Below are 15,395 nucleotides of genomic sequence, written 5' to 3' on the forward strand. Positions count from 1 at the left end.
TTGTTCCTGTTGAATGAAGTTATATCAGCGTTTATATCTGTTTTTCTTGTATTTAATGACAGTAGGATATTTGTTTTGCCCCCTTTCCTCTTGGCGCTGAAGCGTTGCTGTGTTTGTTGCTTGAATAAATAGATTTAGACGTTATAGAAGCTCTCTGCTTCCACACAGCTTCCAAAGTAGCTTTCAAAACTTTCCCCACGCCTCTCGACATGAAACGGATTGCACTTTCCGTGCAGCTCCTCCTGTAGTCCTGCCTTTTCTCTCGTCTGTGGTGTGTGTGTGTGTGCGTGCGCGCGGCATGTTGGAGGAGGGGAGGTCTGGGTTTGTGGTGCATTCAGACGACGGAGGTTTTTCAGGCCAGATGTGGAGGCTCCGCTGTTGAAAGACAAACGTCTCTGTTGTCCTTCCTCTTTTTATCGGGAGCTCAGCGCATTGCATCGTTTGGCTGGAGAGAAACGCTGATCTGCTGTGAGTCGCGTTTACTAGCGTGGATCCACCTCGTTCGGCTCTTTTACTCAACGATGAGGAGCTTGGCTTTTCATGCACTTATTCTGCAGTGCCCCTTCCGGTTTCCCAAAGACCTCTCCTCTCCTCTTATCTCTTGCCTCTTTCATCTTTTTATCACTCTCTTCTTTGTGTACTCTGGAGAAGGCGGAGCGCAGTACCCAAGAGAAGAAGAAGAAGAAGAAGAAGATGACGAGTGGGCCGTGATGTCACCCTCTCTGTTAAACATGGCATGGAGCTAAAGGACCCGGCGCTCGCTCATTCATTACAGAACTGTAGTCTGGGCTACATGGAACCGCTCTGAACCAATCACCATCACACCGCTGGCTCGCCATGGACTGCACGCCGGCTATTTTGAAAGCATGTGCCCGCTCCAGATCCAAATGGTGTCGGCATGAGCGGCCCCCCGTTTGCCCACGGAGGCCGCTGTGCAGCAGGGATGTCATCAGCTGCGCCTCCTCCTTCCTGCGGCGTTGGCTGTTTGATGGCTGCTGCTGTTCGTCCCGCGAGGACGACTCGGAGCTGTTTAGGGAAGGGGCGGGTCGTTCCGAAGGAGGAAGAGAGGGAAAAGAAGATGAAGGTGAGAGCGTCTCTCTGATGTTCTGTCAGCAGGCAACACAATACAGGCCCACGTTCACACCTTCCATGGTGTCAGTTCTCTGTGGTCAAAGGTGGAACAATGGACCAATCCTCTATTTACTCTTTTGGTAATTTTCATTCATCTGTTTTTTTTTATAATCTGTGTTGTGTAGAAAATTAGTCTGTAAGAATATTTAGCCACAGGAATAGTCAATCAATTGATCCACTGATGTTTTCCCTACTCAGGTTAGAGCAGTGCTTCTCAATTATTTTCTGTCGCGCCCCCCCTAGGAAGAAAAAAACATTTTGCGCCCCCCCCCCCCCCGAAAAAAAAAAGCTTTTGTATCCTTATTAACATACAAAGAATTATGAAAAAGAAAGAAATATAGATCAACTTACAACAAATAATAACTTTATTACCATTTTTTTTTGTCTGCAACAGAAAATGAGGAAGTCAAGTCTTTCTTCTTCTCCCACCGGATTGTTTACGACCGCTCTTCTTCTGCTAATACTCCCTGCGCGCACTCTGACAATCAGGGCGCCACTGCCAACTACTGGAGTGGATGTGCAATTACACTTTACTCTCGTAATGCAAAAAAACATTTTCTCCGCGGTCACAGGCGCCCCCCCTGACATCGCACCACGCCCCCCTAGGGGGGTGCGCCCCACCATTTGAGAACCACTGGGTTAGAGAAACCCTTCACAGTGTCGTCATTGTTGAAGTCATTTAAGCAGGGAAAACATCTAAACTTAGCAAAAAATATAAAAACGTATATAAAAACTCTCGCTTTGTCTCAAATGCAGTGATTACATTTCCATTGATGGAGATACATTTACCGGATGCAGCCTATCAAGATGCAGGAGGAAGATGGTTGTTTGGCAGCTGTGTGTGCGCGTTGGGATTTCACAATGAAACGTGCAATGCAATTCTAAAAAACTTGTGTGTTCATATTTGGTGTTTTAAATGGACAGTTCTTTTCTGGAGTTCAGCACCGAGACTCTCGTCTTTAGAGGTTTTGTGTGACTCCCAGCTCCCATTTCAATTGATAAGGAAAGTTCATCTTGTTGCCATTGGCCCAGTCGGATCAGGATTTAATGTGGTTCTAGATTAGAATGACTAGAATAGGGGAGAATGAACAGAGGGAATGAGAGGATGAACCAGAAGCTCCAGGAGTTAACGAGTTAAATGTAGAAATCTTTGCTCTCCGATTCTGATGCCTGCACTTTATTTTCTTTCTTCTAAAAATGACTCAGACACCCTGTCATTGACTGACCACACGCACACACGCACACACACACGCACACACACACACACACACACACACGCACACACGCACACACACACACACACACACACATGCATGCATGCATGAGCAGACAGTCTTCCCAGCTTTGGGTTTTATTTGGTCTTATATTGAATGTGGTGTGTGTGTGTGTGTGTGTGTGTGTGTGTGTGTGTGTGTGTGTGTGCGTGTGTGTGTTTAGGTATTTAGTTTTAGTCCAATAGTCAGCCATTTATAGCAGTAATTATAGACCATCAGAAAGCGTGTCAGTATGAGCTTTCATAGTGTGCCTTACAGTCTCACTGTGTGTGTGTGTGTGTGTGTGTGTTGTGTGTGACAAACGCACTTGTTTGCAGTAACCAAATCAAAGAAGAATGTTGAAATGTCTGAATGGCTTCCCCCTCAACAGCCAGCATCTGGAGCTCTCTGTCGTTTCTGCAGCTCACGAGAGCCAGCAGCTTCTGGCAGCGCTCCTGAGCGACCGGAGCCCATTCCTCACGGATTCAATCCGGTCATCCTAGAGGCACCACAGGGTGGCCTCTAGGATGACCCAGGACTCCTCCCGGACCCAAACCTGGGTGGACTTTGAGGTCTGCTTGTGAGCATTGTCATTCTGTAACGTGCAGAGACATCCAGCTCCATCAGAGATGGAGACATTTGGGTGGAAGCAGCCCTCTGCGGCAGCATATATTAAGAGGACTGTAAATGTTCTGTGCTTATAAAGCGCGTTTTCCACCGCTTAGCGGTGCTTAAAGCGCTTTACATGAGGCCTCACATTCACCCACTCACACACACATTCAAGAATCAAGAATCAAGAATCAAGAAATCAAGAATCAAGAATCAAGAAATCTTTAATGTCATTCAGACACTCTCATGCACGAACGAAAAACAGCACTCAGGTCCCAGCTCGAGGCACACAACACACATTCATTCAACTTAAAGTAAATATATACACAAAATTAAAAAGTGACAAAGTGACAAAGTGATTGCACGATCCCCGTTTGGGTCCAACACGGAAGAAGTGCATTTGGCCTCCGAGTTATCCACTGTTCCCAACCCTCACAGCATCAGGGAAGAAACTGTTTTTGAACCTGGTGGTTCTGGCCCTGATGCTGCGCAGCCTCCTCCCAGATGGGAGGGGGGAAAACAGTCCGTGTGCAGGGTGGGTGGGGTCCTTCATGATGCAGGTTGCCTTTTTCCTGCACCTCCTGCTGTAAATGTCACTCACGGTGGGTAGGCTGCTCTCCGAAGTCCTTTGGGCCGATTTAACCACCCGCTGCAGGACCTTCCTGTCTGCAGGTCCTTCCTGTCTGCAGGACCTTCCTGTCTGCAGGACCTTCCTGTCTGCAGGGCCTTCCTGTCTGCAGGGCCTTCCTGTCTGCAGCAGAGCAGCTGCCGTACCACACCGTGATGCATGATGGGAGGACACTCTCCACCGCACACCTGTAGAAGGACGCCAGGACAGGGGAGCCCATACCTGCTCGCCTCAGCCTCCTCAGAAAGTAGAGGCGCTGGTGGGCCTTCTTCACTAAGGCGGCTGAGTTAGTCCTCCATGTCAGGTCGCTGGCGATGTGCACGCCCAGGTACTTGATGCTGTGGACCACCTCGACAGCCGCTCCTCCGATGTGGAGGGGAGGGGGGGTGTAGCCTCCTTTCCTGTAATCCACAATCATCTCCTTTGTTTTCTTCACATTGATGCAGAGGTTATTATCTCTGCACCACTGCACCAGATGTTCCACCTCCTGCATGTACTCCGACTCGTCGTTCTTGTGGATGCGTCCCACCACTGCTGTGTCGTCTGCGAACTTGACGATATGACTGCTCGGGTACTCTTGCAGTCATACGTCAGCAGCGTGAACAGCAGAGGGCTCAGAACGCATCCTTGAGGGGAGCCGGTGTTGAGGATGATGGGGGCGGAGGAGATGTTGCGGATTCTCACAGTCTGCGGCCGGTTCGTCAGGAAGTCCAGGACCCAGTTGCACATCGATGGGCTCAGCCCCAGTGTCACCAGTTTGTTGACCAGAGTCTGCGGGATGATGGTGTTAAATGCCGAGCTGAAGCCCAGAAACAGCAGCCTGGCGTAAGCGTCTCTGGTCTCCAGGTGACTCAGGGCCTCGTGAACCACTGAAGCGATTGCATCATCAGTGGAGCGGTTCCTCCGGTACGCATACTGATGGGGGTCCACGCTGTCATCGACGCTGTCCTTAATGTGCCCCATCACCAGCCGCTCAAAGCACTTCATGACTATCGGAGTCAGAGCAACCGGCCGATAGTCGTTCAGGCATGAAACGGTGGAGGTCTTTGGGACAGGGATGACGGTGGCTGTCTTCAGACACGTCGGCACTGAGCCCTGGGACAATGAGGCGTTGAAGATGTCGGTCAACACCTCGAAGAGCTGATCGGCACAGTCCCTCAGAACCCGGCCCGGGATGTTGTCTGGGCCTGCAGCCTTGCGGGGGTTGATCTTCCGCAGGGACCTCATCACATCCTCAGCAGCCAGACTGAGGGGCAGCTCACCTGGTGGAAGCGTGAGTTTAGTGCAGGGCGACGTGTTGGAAGCCTCAAAGCGAGCGTAGAAGGTGTTAAGGGCATCCGGAAGAGACGGGTCCCTGGGGCACTCCGTGACTCTCTTTTTGTAGTCCGTGATGGTACTGATGCCCTTCCACATGCTCCGGGGGTCGTTGGAAGAAAAGTGACCCTCTATTCTCCGAGCATAGGAGGCCTTGGCCCTCTTTACCCCCGATATCAAGCTTCTCCTCGCTGCTCTGAGTGCTGGAGCATCACCAGACCTGAATGCTGAGTCCTGGGCTTTCAGGAGAGAGCGAACTTCACCGTTCAGCCAGGGTTTCTGGTTGGGGTGAATAGTGACTGTTCTGGTGGTGGTCACATCCTCAATACATTTGCTGATGAAGCCCAGGACAGATGATGTGTACTCCTCCAGGTCCACGTCTCCAGCATATGTTGCCGCTTCCCTGAAGATCCGCCATTCAGTCCGCTCGAAGCAGTCCTGCAGCTTTGAGGCAGCATCACCGGGCCACACAGTGGTGGATTTCTGTGTTGGGCGAGTGGACCTGCACACAGGACGATAGGAAGGGACCAGCATGATGGAGATGTGATCAGAGAGGCCGAGGTGGGGACGTGGGGTAGCCCTGTAGCTGTCCTTGCGGTTCGTATACACCCGGTCAAGCGTGTTGTTCCCCCGGGTTGCAATGGTGACATGCTGGTGGAACCGTGGCAAAATGTCCGTCAGGTTGACGTGGTTAAAGTCACCTGCAACCACGTAGAGCGCCTCCGGGTGCTTGTGTTGCTGTTTGCCGATGTCGTCGTGTAGCTCACGTAGCGCCTCGTTAGCATTAGCGCTCGGGGGGATGTAAACAGCTACGACGAACACGGCTGTGAACTCCCGTGGCAGATAGTGGGGCCGGCATCTGATCGTCATGTGTTCTACCGCCTCAGAACAGTGGCTGCTAACCACGGAACAGTTCGTGCACCAACCACTGTTGATATAGATGCAGAGGCCTCCTCCTCGCGTCTTCCCCGACAGAAGGTTACGATCCGCACGGAAGAGTAGCAGGCCGTCGATCTGAACGGTGGAGTCCGGCACGCTGTTATTTAGCCACGTTTCCGTCAGGAGAAGCACGCAGCAATCCCGCATCTCTCTGTAGGTGTTAAGTCGCAGCCGCAGAAGGTCCATCTTGTTATCCAGCGAGCGAACGTTAGCCAGAAAGAGCGATGGAGCAGCCGGGCGAGTCGGGTTAGCCTTTAGCCTAGCTAGCAGGCCGCCCCGCTTGCCCCTCTTCTGCTTCCGGGCACACCGTCTCCGCTTGCCTCTGGGCCGCTGAACTCTGCTGCGCCAGCCCGATGTCCTCAGGAGCTCTTCCAAGCGTGGGTCTGAGAGTTGGTGGAATAGTCGTCGATTGAGCATCGTTGACGCTCAAAAGCTCAGTTACACCGTACTTTACCCGCTCACACTCACTTTTCTCCACTAACTCATTCACCCTCCAGTGGGCGACCGCTGCCATGCAAGGTGCTGCCAGACCCACTGGGAGACATTCGGGGTTCAGTGTCTTGCCCAAGGACACTTCGACATGCAGACAGTGCTGGGATTCGAACCACCAACTCTCTGATCTGATCACTGGACGACCCGCTCCACCAACTGAGCCACAGCCGTTGATAGTAAACCGGTTAGCTTAGTTCACGAATTTCAAACATTTAAGAAAAATATTTGTAATCGAAATTACCGTATTATTATGCCGTATTCCTCTATCTATAAAAAAAGAATATCTTAAGATGTATTTTCTTCAGGCAAGAAGGTTCTGGGTTCGATTCCTTTCTGTGAAGTTTGTATGTTCTTCCCGTGTCTGCGTTGGTTTTCGCCGGTTTCCTCCCACCCCCAAAAACATCTAGTTTAGTTGAATTGACCTTTTTGTTCCGCACCCCGCCCTGCCCCCCCTCAAGCAGACAGAGCGGACTCAGACAAACATTGGCATGGAGGAAAACTCCAGTCATAAAAATGTTGCAGAGGTGCAAACAGAAAGGATTCCAATAATTCAGTAAAGGCTTTTTACACTTCGTTGTTTGAACCAAGGAAATAAGTGTGAGGAGTCAAAAAACACCAAAATATATGGACATTGTTCTCGCCAAGCAGAATGTTCACTTTTTCACAGATCAAACATACAAAACATCATTTTGTGACTGTGATTCCATTCCTAAACTAGAAGGCCTCCGCCGAGAACCTCAAAATAATTTATCGTATCAATATTTTTAGATTCCTTCCCCATGAAAACAAACCTTCAGCCACTGGATTCACATTGATATCATTAGACGTTGTCCACTTTCACTGGAGGCTTCTTCCGGATCCAGATCCAGAGCTTTTGAAGATGCAACAAATCCGTTTGCCCACTACTGGTGAAGTCCAGCAGAAACCCAACCTCCTTTGTGGAGGTATTAATGAAGTATTAAAGCTATGTGTGTCAATAATACACAAAGCAGTTCGTCACCACAGCAAGAATAAAGGCGCAAACGTCTGCCTGCAGCCAGAGCTCACCAGAGCTCCTTGTTTGGGTAACCTCGAGGCCGCTTCTCTTCGCTATTTCTCCGTGGTTGTTGATGAAATTAGCACGTTTGCCTTATTTGGTGATTTAGATGTTTGCTGCTTGAAGAGATCCGAAACTGACGTGAAACCGCTCCTTCAATTCTGTCACTGCCGTCGAGTTAAAAAGCGAAACCCTTTGTCCAGGTGAGGATGAGGAGCTGGGTCCGCCCCCCTCAGTAGACGAGGCCGCCGATGCGCTGATGACCCGGCTGGGCTTCCTGCTTGGCGAGAAGACGATCAGTGGAGAGGCAGGGTCTTCTTACCCCCCCCAGGATGAGGGGCAGGTACGTCACTGACAGTCACACACAAACTAACATGCAGCTGAACCCGATTGAATACTTAACCAGCAAGCACAGATCAAACCGCACACAATGAACAGTGACGGAAATGACTTTGACAGACAGGCAGCACCTGGGTACATATTATACACACACACACACACACACACACACACACACACACACACCTACACACACACACCTACACACACACACACACACACACACACACACACCTACACACACACACCTACACACACACACACACACACACACACACACACCTACACACACACACACACACACCTACACACACACACACACACCTACACACACACACACACACACACCTACACACACACACCTACACACACACACACACACCTACACACACACACACACACACACACACACACCTACACACACACACCTACACACACACACACACACACACACACACACACACCTACACACGCACACACACACACACCTACACACACACACACACACACACACACACACACACACACACCTACACACACACACCTACACACACACACACACACACACACACACACACCTACACACACACACACACACACCTACACACACACACACACACCTACACACACACACACACACACACCTACACACACACACCTACACACACACACACACACCTACACACACACACACACACACACACACACACCTACACACACACACCTACACACACACACACACACACACACACACACACACCTACACACGCACACACACACACACACACACACACCTACACACACACACACACACCTACACACCTACACACACCTACACACACACACCTACACACACCGACACACACACACACACACACACACCTACACACGCACACACACACACACACACACACACCTACACACACACACACACACCTACACACCTACACACACCTACACACACACACCTACACACACCGACACACACACACACACACACACACACACACACACACACACCTACACACACACCTACACACACACAAACCTACACACACACACACCTACACACACCGACACACACACACACACACACGAAAAGAGAATAACCTCTTTTGCCCACAGAGGATCTCCCCGGCCTCCAGCGTGGCCAGTGGCAGCGCCTCTCCCTCCGCCACGCTGCAGGCTCCTCCTGGAGGAGAGGCCCGTAGCAACAGGAAATACGCCGCCGCCACGCCCCCCACCTCAACGCCGGAGCGCAGAGACAGCGGTATCACGGGCGGCAGGGTGTGGCTGAACCCTCACCCTTCTGAACTGTCCTCCTCTCCTTCAGCCACGTTGGCAGTAGAGCAAGACGACAGCACCAAGGCCCAGGGTGATGGTTGCCATGGCAGCGGCCTGAACCTTTGGCAGCAGGTGGGTTGGCCCATAGCAGCCTCCACCTCCTCTTCCTGCATGGCAACAGCAGGAAGTGCCACTGACGACTTCCTGTACCGGGTGGAGGGCAGAATGGCTGCTTCTACTTACAGCCTCGACAAACTACACCCAGAGAGAGGCCGTGGCTCCGCCCACTCACCAGGCTCCACCCACTCCATCCCTCTCTGCCTCATGCCCCGCCCTAATTCAGTTGCTGGTAAGATGGATGGTTTGTGACTTATGGGGTTACAGTTCTCTCTCAACAATCGTGAGCTCAGCAGGTAACGCTCTACGTACGGATGGCGAGGGCGCACCCGTCCGTCACTACGGCCGTATCACCAGCGCCGGTTCTCCGTGCGCTATTACTGTAACACCGGGCGTAGACAACAATAACGCCGGTTTAAAAGAAAATAAATGCTGTGGAAAAGGCGCGTACATCGTACCTGGTAGAGTTCAGGATCAGCTGAGGCATCGTTTAAAGCTCGACATGTTTATGGGCTCATTGAGATGATGACTGACGAGTTTAAACTGCATGAATCGGTAATGTAATATTAATAACAGATCTATTACAACTGAATAATAGAAGGTGCTCAAGCATTATAACAAATCAGTTGACGAATCATGTTTCGTCTCGTATACAGTTGTCTTTCCTTCTCTGCTGTCTAAAACCCTATTTACGTGGTATTTATTGCTTTTCACAATCAACACTCATATTAGACCTTTATTTCAGAGACTCACCCTAAATTTAAAAGAATAGCTCAGCAAGAACAACTAGAAAGAAATTCAGAGATTGCAGACCCCGCCTCCAAAAGACTATTGGATCTTGTGAGACAGTAAACAGGGCTTCCGGATCAGAGGGGCCAAACCTGCTCTAGCTTGCTGCTCCGGAACGTACTACAAGACTCCTTCTGGACTCTTTTTCCCATCATGCCATTTGTGTCCCTCCCTCTTAAAGTGGCAGTTTACAGCACAGGCACAATTCCAGATGTAAAAAATAATTCTAGAATCTGGATCCAGATCCGGATCAACGCCATTCTCGGGAAGGACCGAGCCAATGACAGAACCTTGCTTGTGTAAAAATTTCAAGTCGATTGGGTTACTAGTTTTTGAGTTATGCGCTCGGACAGACAAACAAACAAACAAACAGACAAACAGACAAACGCACCCAATTGCAATACCCTCGCCTCCCCTTCGGCGAGGGTAATGAAGCGCCTTCTATCTTCACCTTCTCTCCCAGTGAGGCAAGAATACAGGTTTGTTGAAGCAGCGACCTTACTCATGGTTAGCTTAGCTTAGCATTTAAAACCAACTTGTTTCTCTCCCTAAATTTCTAATAAATGTATACAGATACCTCTAAATGTTCAAAAATATCCTCAAATCTTGAGTATCTCATTGACTTAAATTACATAGAAGAAAAAACAAACAACAATCTTCAGAATTATGCTCATTAACACAGCCTGGCTGAAAAAACACCTGGAGAACATATTCGTCCATTCCCTTGTCTCTCAAGTGCCTCATAAAAACTAAAGACCTTCCCTCCTTTCCTTTGGGAAAGGAGGGAAGGAGGAAGGAAAGGAACGTGTGTGTTAGAGAAAGAACAGGATACGAGGCTCAGCCAGGACTGGCGTTTTCTCTCATGTCAGAGGACTGATTGATTGATTGATCAAATTCTCGGTCGGCTTTGTCTGTTTTTGTCAGGAATGGGAACACCTGAAAGTTTCAGCACATTTGTGATTTTTAAATGAACTGACGTTGTACTCTTTGGACAGTATGTCCCAGCTCGAGGCAGTATTGTGTCCTTCCCCCACTAAACTTTAAATACCACTTACTATGTAGAAAATGAATATTCTTCTTCACTTTTCAGCCACTAGCTCCGCCCACCTTGAAGATCTGAGCTATCTGGAGGAGCAGCAGAGACACACCCCTTCCAGGATGTCCCTCAGAATGACCAGACAGACTTCCGGGGACCGTAGAGGTACACACACACACACACACACACACACACCCTAACACCTCTGATTTATCACACATACACAACGATGTCACAGCTACACTGTTCTTATCTCGTCTCCTGCAGTTTGTTTCACTCCCTCCCTCAACCTGAAGCCCCTCCACTTTGAGATACCCAGTCTCTCGTCTGATTGGCTGTTCACTGGTAGGGAGTGGCTCTTCCAGGAAATGGATACGTGTCTTCACAATGGTGACCCATCAACCGGTCAGGGTGTGATGATCGTTGGCAACATGGGCTTTGGAAAAACAGCTATCATTGCCCACCTGGCGGCACTCAGTTGTCACGGAAACCGAATGTGGGCAACCGCTGCCACCAACCAAACAATGGCTAAACGTAAGCAGGGAGGAGCTGGAGCATCTTTGACCTGTTCAGTGGTCTTCATCCAATAACAAGTCATGTGAGCTTCGATCACTACGCTCAATGGAAATAAAATATCACGTTTTAAGAAAATATTCTAAATGTATTAATAAAGGTGTAAATAACACAACAATAAAACGATATTTCCATTTCAACATACTTAAACAAAAAGCAGTTTTTCATGACAGTGGCTAAATGACACATTCCAAACACATGTTCACATTTTAAATCACATTTATCAATCCATTGATAATAAATGATATCAGCGACAATATCCAAAGAGACCTTCACAAGTTTGGCAATCACTTCCTCCGCTTCTTATTCACGTCTGATTTCACATCTTCCATGATATGAACATATTGAGACTTCAAATCAAATCACGCTTTAATATGTGTTTGATTCATGCATATGGTTAAAAGATGATGCTATTTGTTGTTGTTTTTTTGCAGCTCAACTGCATATATGTATGAAAAATCTAATGGCAGCTGAGGATATTTAAATACAGCAAACACCAAAGCAATTGGATGCGTATATAAATATATATTGTATATTTTATTTATATATACATATAATTTTGTAAAAACAGCTGGTCGAGCTGGTCTTCCAGTAACCTCCAGGTGGCTGTATAAACCCAATATATCGTCATTATGTATTTATTATTATTTCTGTATTAACGAAGCAGCAACACTGGAAGGCAGCGGTTCCTTGTGCCTTTACATATTTGACGCCATTTAAAGTATTCCTCCTTCGACCCCCCATGACACATGTAGAAGCGGTCTCTTTATCCCATGATGATTCACGGGGAGGAGGAGGAGGAGGAGGAGGAGGAGGAGGAAGCTGTCCAGAGACTCCAAAGATGAGGCGGACACAGGAGGAAGCAGCGAGGAGGCTTGCAGGACAGGTGAACTCTCTTCTTACTTCAGATCTGTTCTGTTAAATCTGTTTCTGCACTGTATTACTTCAATGCAGTCTCTAAATTAATTAATTAAATGTATTACTATGCTTAAGTACTTCTTTTAGGTATTTGTATTGCATTGTGCTACTTCAGAGTAAATGTTTCGGAATCTAGTTTTTTTTTTCTGTTGATATTTTTGGAATCATTTTTAGTTGTAATTTTGAGGAGTGTAAGTACCGTTTGAAATAAAAAGGGCTCTACCTACGTGAACCTCTTGATTCTCGCGCAGAACGTAACGCTGCCTTTGACCTGTTGAAACCATTTTCCTGATTTATAATTCCCAGAAATGAACCTGAACTTAAAGGAGTTGACCGCAGCACACTGAACCTGAAATCCTCCCGCCTGTCTTTGCAGGTCGTCTCGTATCATTTCTGTCAGGCCGATAACTGTCCCACCTGTTTGGTTCCGGAGTTTGTTCACAACATGGCAGCAATGTTGAATGAGGCCCCTCAGCTTCTGGCCTATCAGGAGCTGCTGCAGCGGTCGCCCCAGCTCCAGAGCATCCTCAGCCTGCGCTCCTGCATCCAGGATCCCAGCTCCGCCCTCCAGAGGGGGATACTGGCACCACTGGATGCTCTCTACAGAGGTACTGTGCTCTGCTAGCTTCTGCTCTGTTGAATGCCCATCGCTTAGTCTGCTCTCTTCTGTGTATCTTTTTCTCAAGATAGGAAATTGCATGTGGCTAGGGCGGGCCTTCTTGTTCTCATCGATGGGCTGAACGAGGCAGAGTTTCACCGAGCAGACTACGGCGACACACTGACCTCCTTCCTGTCCCAGAACATCCAGAGCTTTCCATCATGGTTGAAGGTCATTACCACAGTCAGGACCAGTCAGAAGGTACACAAGGTGCCATACCGATATCTGAAAGCTGCATGTTTGTTTTAGTTTTCATTCTTATCTAATCTCCTGCAAACGTATGACCAGATACTCCAGCTGAATCACATGAGGGTTTTTATTCATCCCCAATGGGAAATACTTTTTTCACTTTATATAAATACACATAAAGGCCAGAACACACAACACACACACACACAAATGGTCTGTACGCACACAAATAATGGACAGATAGTGGCGAGGTGAGCAGCTGTGTAGGAACAGCTTGTGGGGTTTGGTGCCTTGCTCAATGCACCTTGGCAGTCCTCAGGCAGTGAACTGACACCTCTCCAGCTACCAGTTCACAATCCATTCTTAGGTCCTTGCTGGACTTGAACCAGCCTCCCCCCCCCCCCCCCCCCCCCCGTTTGGATGGTGTGGTCACTTTAAGACTAAGGCGTGACGACAAGCAGCAAAATTCAAGAGATGTCTGTGGTTCAGTAAAACTAAATGAAAACACTTACTAGTATTCAACCAGCACATCCAGTGAGTAGTATTTTCTCACTGTGAGACAGTTTCTGTTACAACCTCAATTCCCCCCAAAAAGTCAGACAAGAATGTTCTGGGTTCAAGTCCCCCCGGGGGCTTTATTGCACGGAGTCCTCGACATGTTCTCTCCTTGCCTTTATTGGCTCTCCAGCAATGTGTGGGTGAACTGGGACAGAGGATGGTGTCATTTGTCACCCGCCAATCATGCAGCGAAAATACACAACCCCTGAGAAAAAGGGCTTTACACGGCAGTGGCCATTTCAGAGTTAAGCTTTCTCCTATACTGCATGTGAATTGGTTGACTTTGTGCAACAATGTTGACTAGTAGTGGGACAGTCTTAACTAGCAGTCAGTTAGAAACAAAAGTGTGTGCTTGATGTTCTTTTTTTTCTAAATTAGGACATCACAGCTTCTCTACCTTTCCATCGCATCTCTCTGGACAGGATGGACGAGAATGGCGCCATCGACCAGGACCTGCAGGTAACATCTGCGACAGTCTGCCTGAATGTCTGCCTAAATGGTAAATCTATCGCTTTTTCTCAGGGGTACCTGATGGAGCGTATCCACAGCAGTGTTGAGATCCAAGGCAATGTGTCTTTTAGCAATGACCGCCTCGACAGCACCGTTCTAGCCAAGCTGATCAGCCATTTGAAGAGTGTGAGTAAGGGCTCATACCTCTACTTGAAACTGACTCTGGACCTGATAGAAGGAGGCTACCTGGTGCTGAAAAGCTCCAGCTTCAAGGTGAGGATGCGTTGTCGGTACTCGCTTCCACCCATGGTCCGTAACGGCATGCCTTTACTCCCTGTCCCCCGTTTCTTGTCTTTATTCAGCTGTCTGATACAAAGTTACAGGCAAAACACCCAAAGTTCTTCAAATGGATTTGTCGACTTAAACGTAAAACCTCCTGGCCTCCTTCAAAACGGCCCTAAAAATTCACCTTTCAGGGGGGCAGAAACGGAGATAGTCATCACGACTCTCTCCGGATCAACCCCCCCCCCCCCCCTCTTTTGTCCACCTACGTTGTACATATTATGTGTCTTTGTAATTTATTGTTATTTTGCATCAATTGACTAATTTAATATTAGTTTTATTTGTATTGTTAAATGTCGATGATTTATGTACGAAGGACTTTCAACGGAAACAAGACCGCAAGGGCTTTTTAGAAATGCTCCTCTTAGACAGGATGTTTGACTGTACTTGTACTGTAATACATGCTACTGTGTGACTGTACTTGTACTCTAACATTCTATCTAATAAATATATTCATCATCATCATCACCTGAAAGTATTTAAAGCTGAGCTGTTAAAGTTAGCGCTGTTTGTGCTTTAGCTAAGAGCAGTAGCATAGAAGGGCAGTTCAAACCCCCCAGAGCTGACGGTTCAGTATGCGTCTCCTGGCCAGGAAGAGGAGTCACTCAACCAACGAGTAGCCGCTTAGTGGATTTGAACTCGTAACCCACTGAAGGCAACACTGGCACGATAGAAGCACAACTTAGTCAAGCTAATCGTAGCTGAATGTGACAGGTCTGTGTAGCGATGGTGAAATCCCG

At 48.3% G+C, this 15,395-nt stretch overlaps 1 protein-coding gene across 1 annotated transcript; it reads left to right on the forward strand.

Moving 5' to 3' along the window:
* The first annotated feature begins 837 nt into the window (after positions 1 to 837).
* LOC137905652 (protein TANC2-like) lies at positions 838 to 14,774 on the forward strand. The gene is made up of 11 exons (XM_068749894.1): positions 838 to 1,084; positions 7,606 to 7,745; positions 8,867 to 9,374; positions 11,022 to 11,132; positions 11,235 to 11,501; positions 12,296 to 12,426; positions 12,835 to 13,066; positions 13,145 to 13,317; positions 14,242 to 14,322; positions 14,386 to 14,586; positions 14,676 to 14,774. The coding sequence occupies exons 1-11, from the start codon at positions 838 to 840 to the stop codon at positions 14,772 to 14,774; spliced, it is 2,190 nt and encodes a 729-aa protein (XP_068605995.1).
* Positions 14,775 to 15,395: the final 621 nt, after the last annotated feature.

This window comes from Brachionichthys hirsutus, chromosome 16 (genome assembly GCF_040956055.1).
Source record: "Brachionichthys hirsutus isolate HB-005 chromosome 16, CSIRO-AGI_Bhir_v1, whole genome shotgun sequence".
Taxonomy (NCBI): domain Eukaryota; kingdom Metazoa; phylum Chordata; class Actinopteri; order Lophiiformes; family Brachionichthyidae; genus Brachionichthys; species Brachionichthys hirsutus.

What these genes read in the sequence shown, in the direction of transcription:
- LOC137905652 (XM_068749894.1), top strand. Translation starts at nt 838, where the DNA reads ATGGACTGCACGCCGGCTATTTTGAAAGCATGTGCCCGCTCCAGATCC. An exon ending in CAGTCAGGACCAGTCAGAAG is followed by an intron (nt 13,318 to 14,241) that starts GTACACAAGGTG and finishes TTTCTAAATTAG; the next exon opens with GACATCACAGCTTCTCTACC. An exon ending in TGAAAAGCTCCAGCTTCAAG is followed by an intron (nt 14,587 to 14,675) that starts GTGAGGATGCGT and finishes GTCTTTATTCAG; the next exon opens with CTGTCTGATACAAAGTTACA.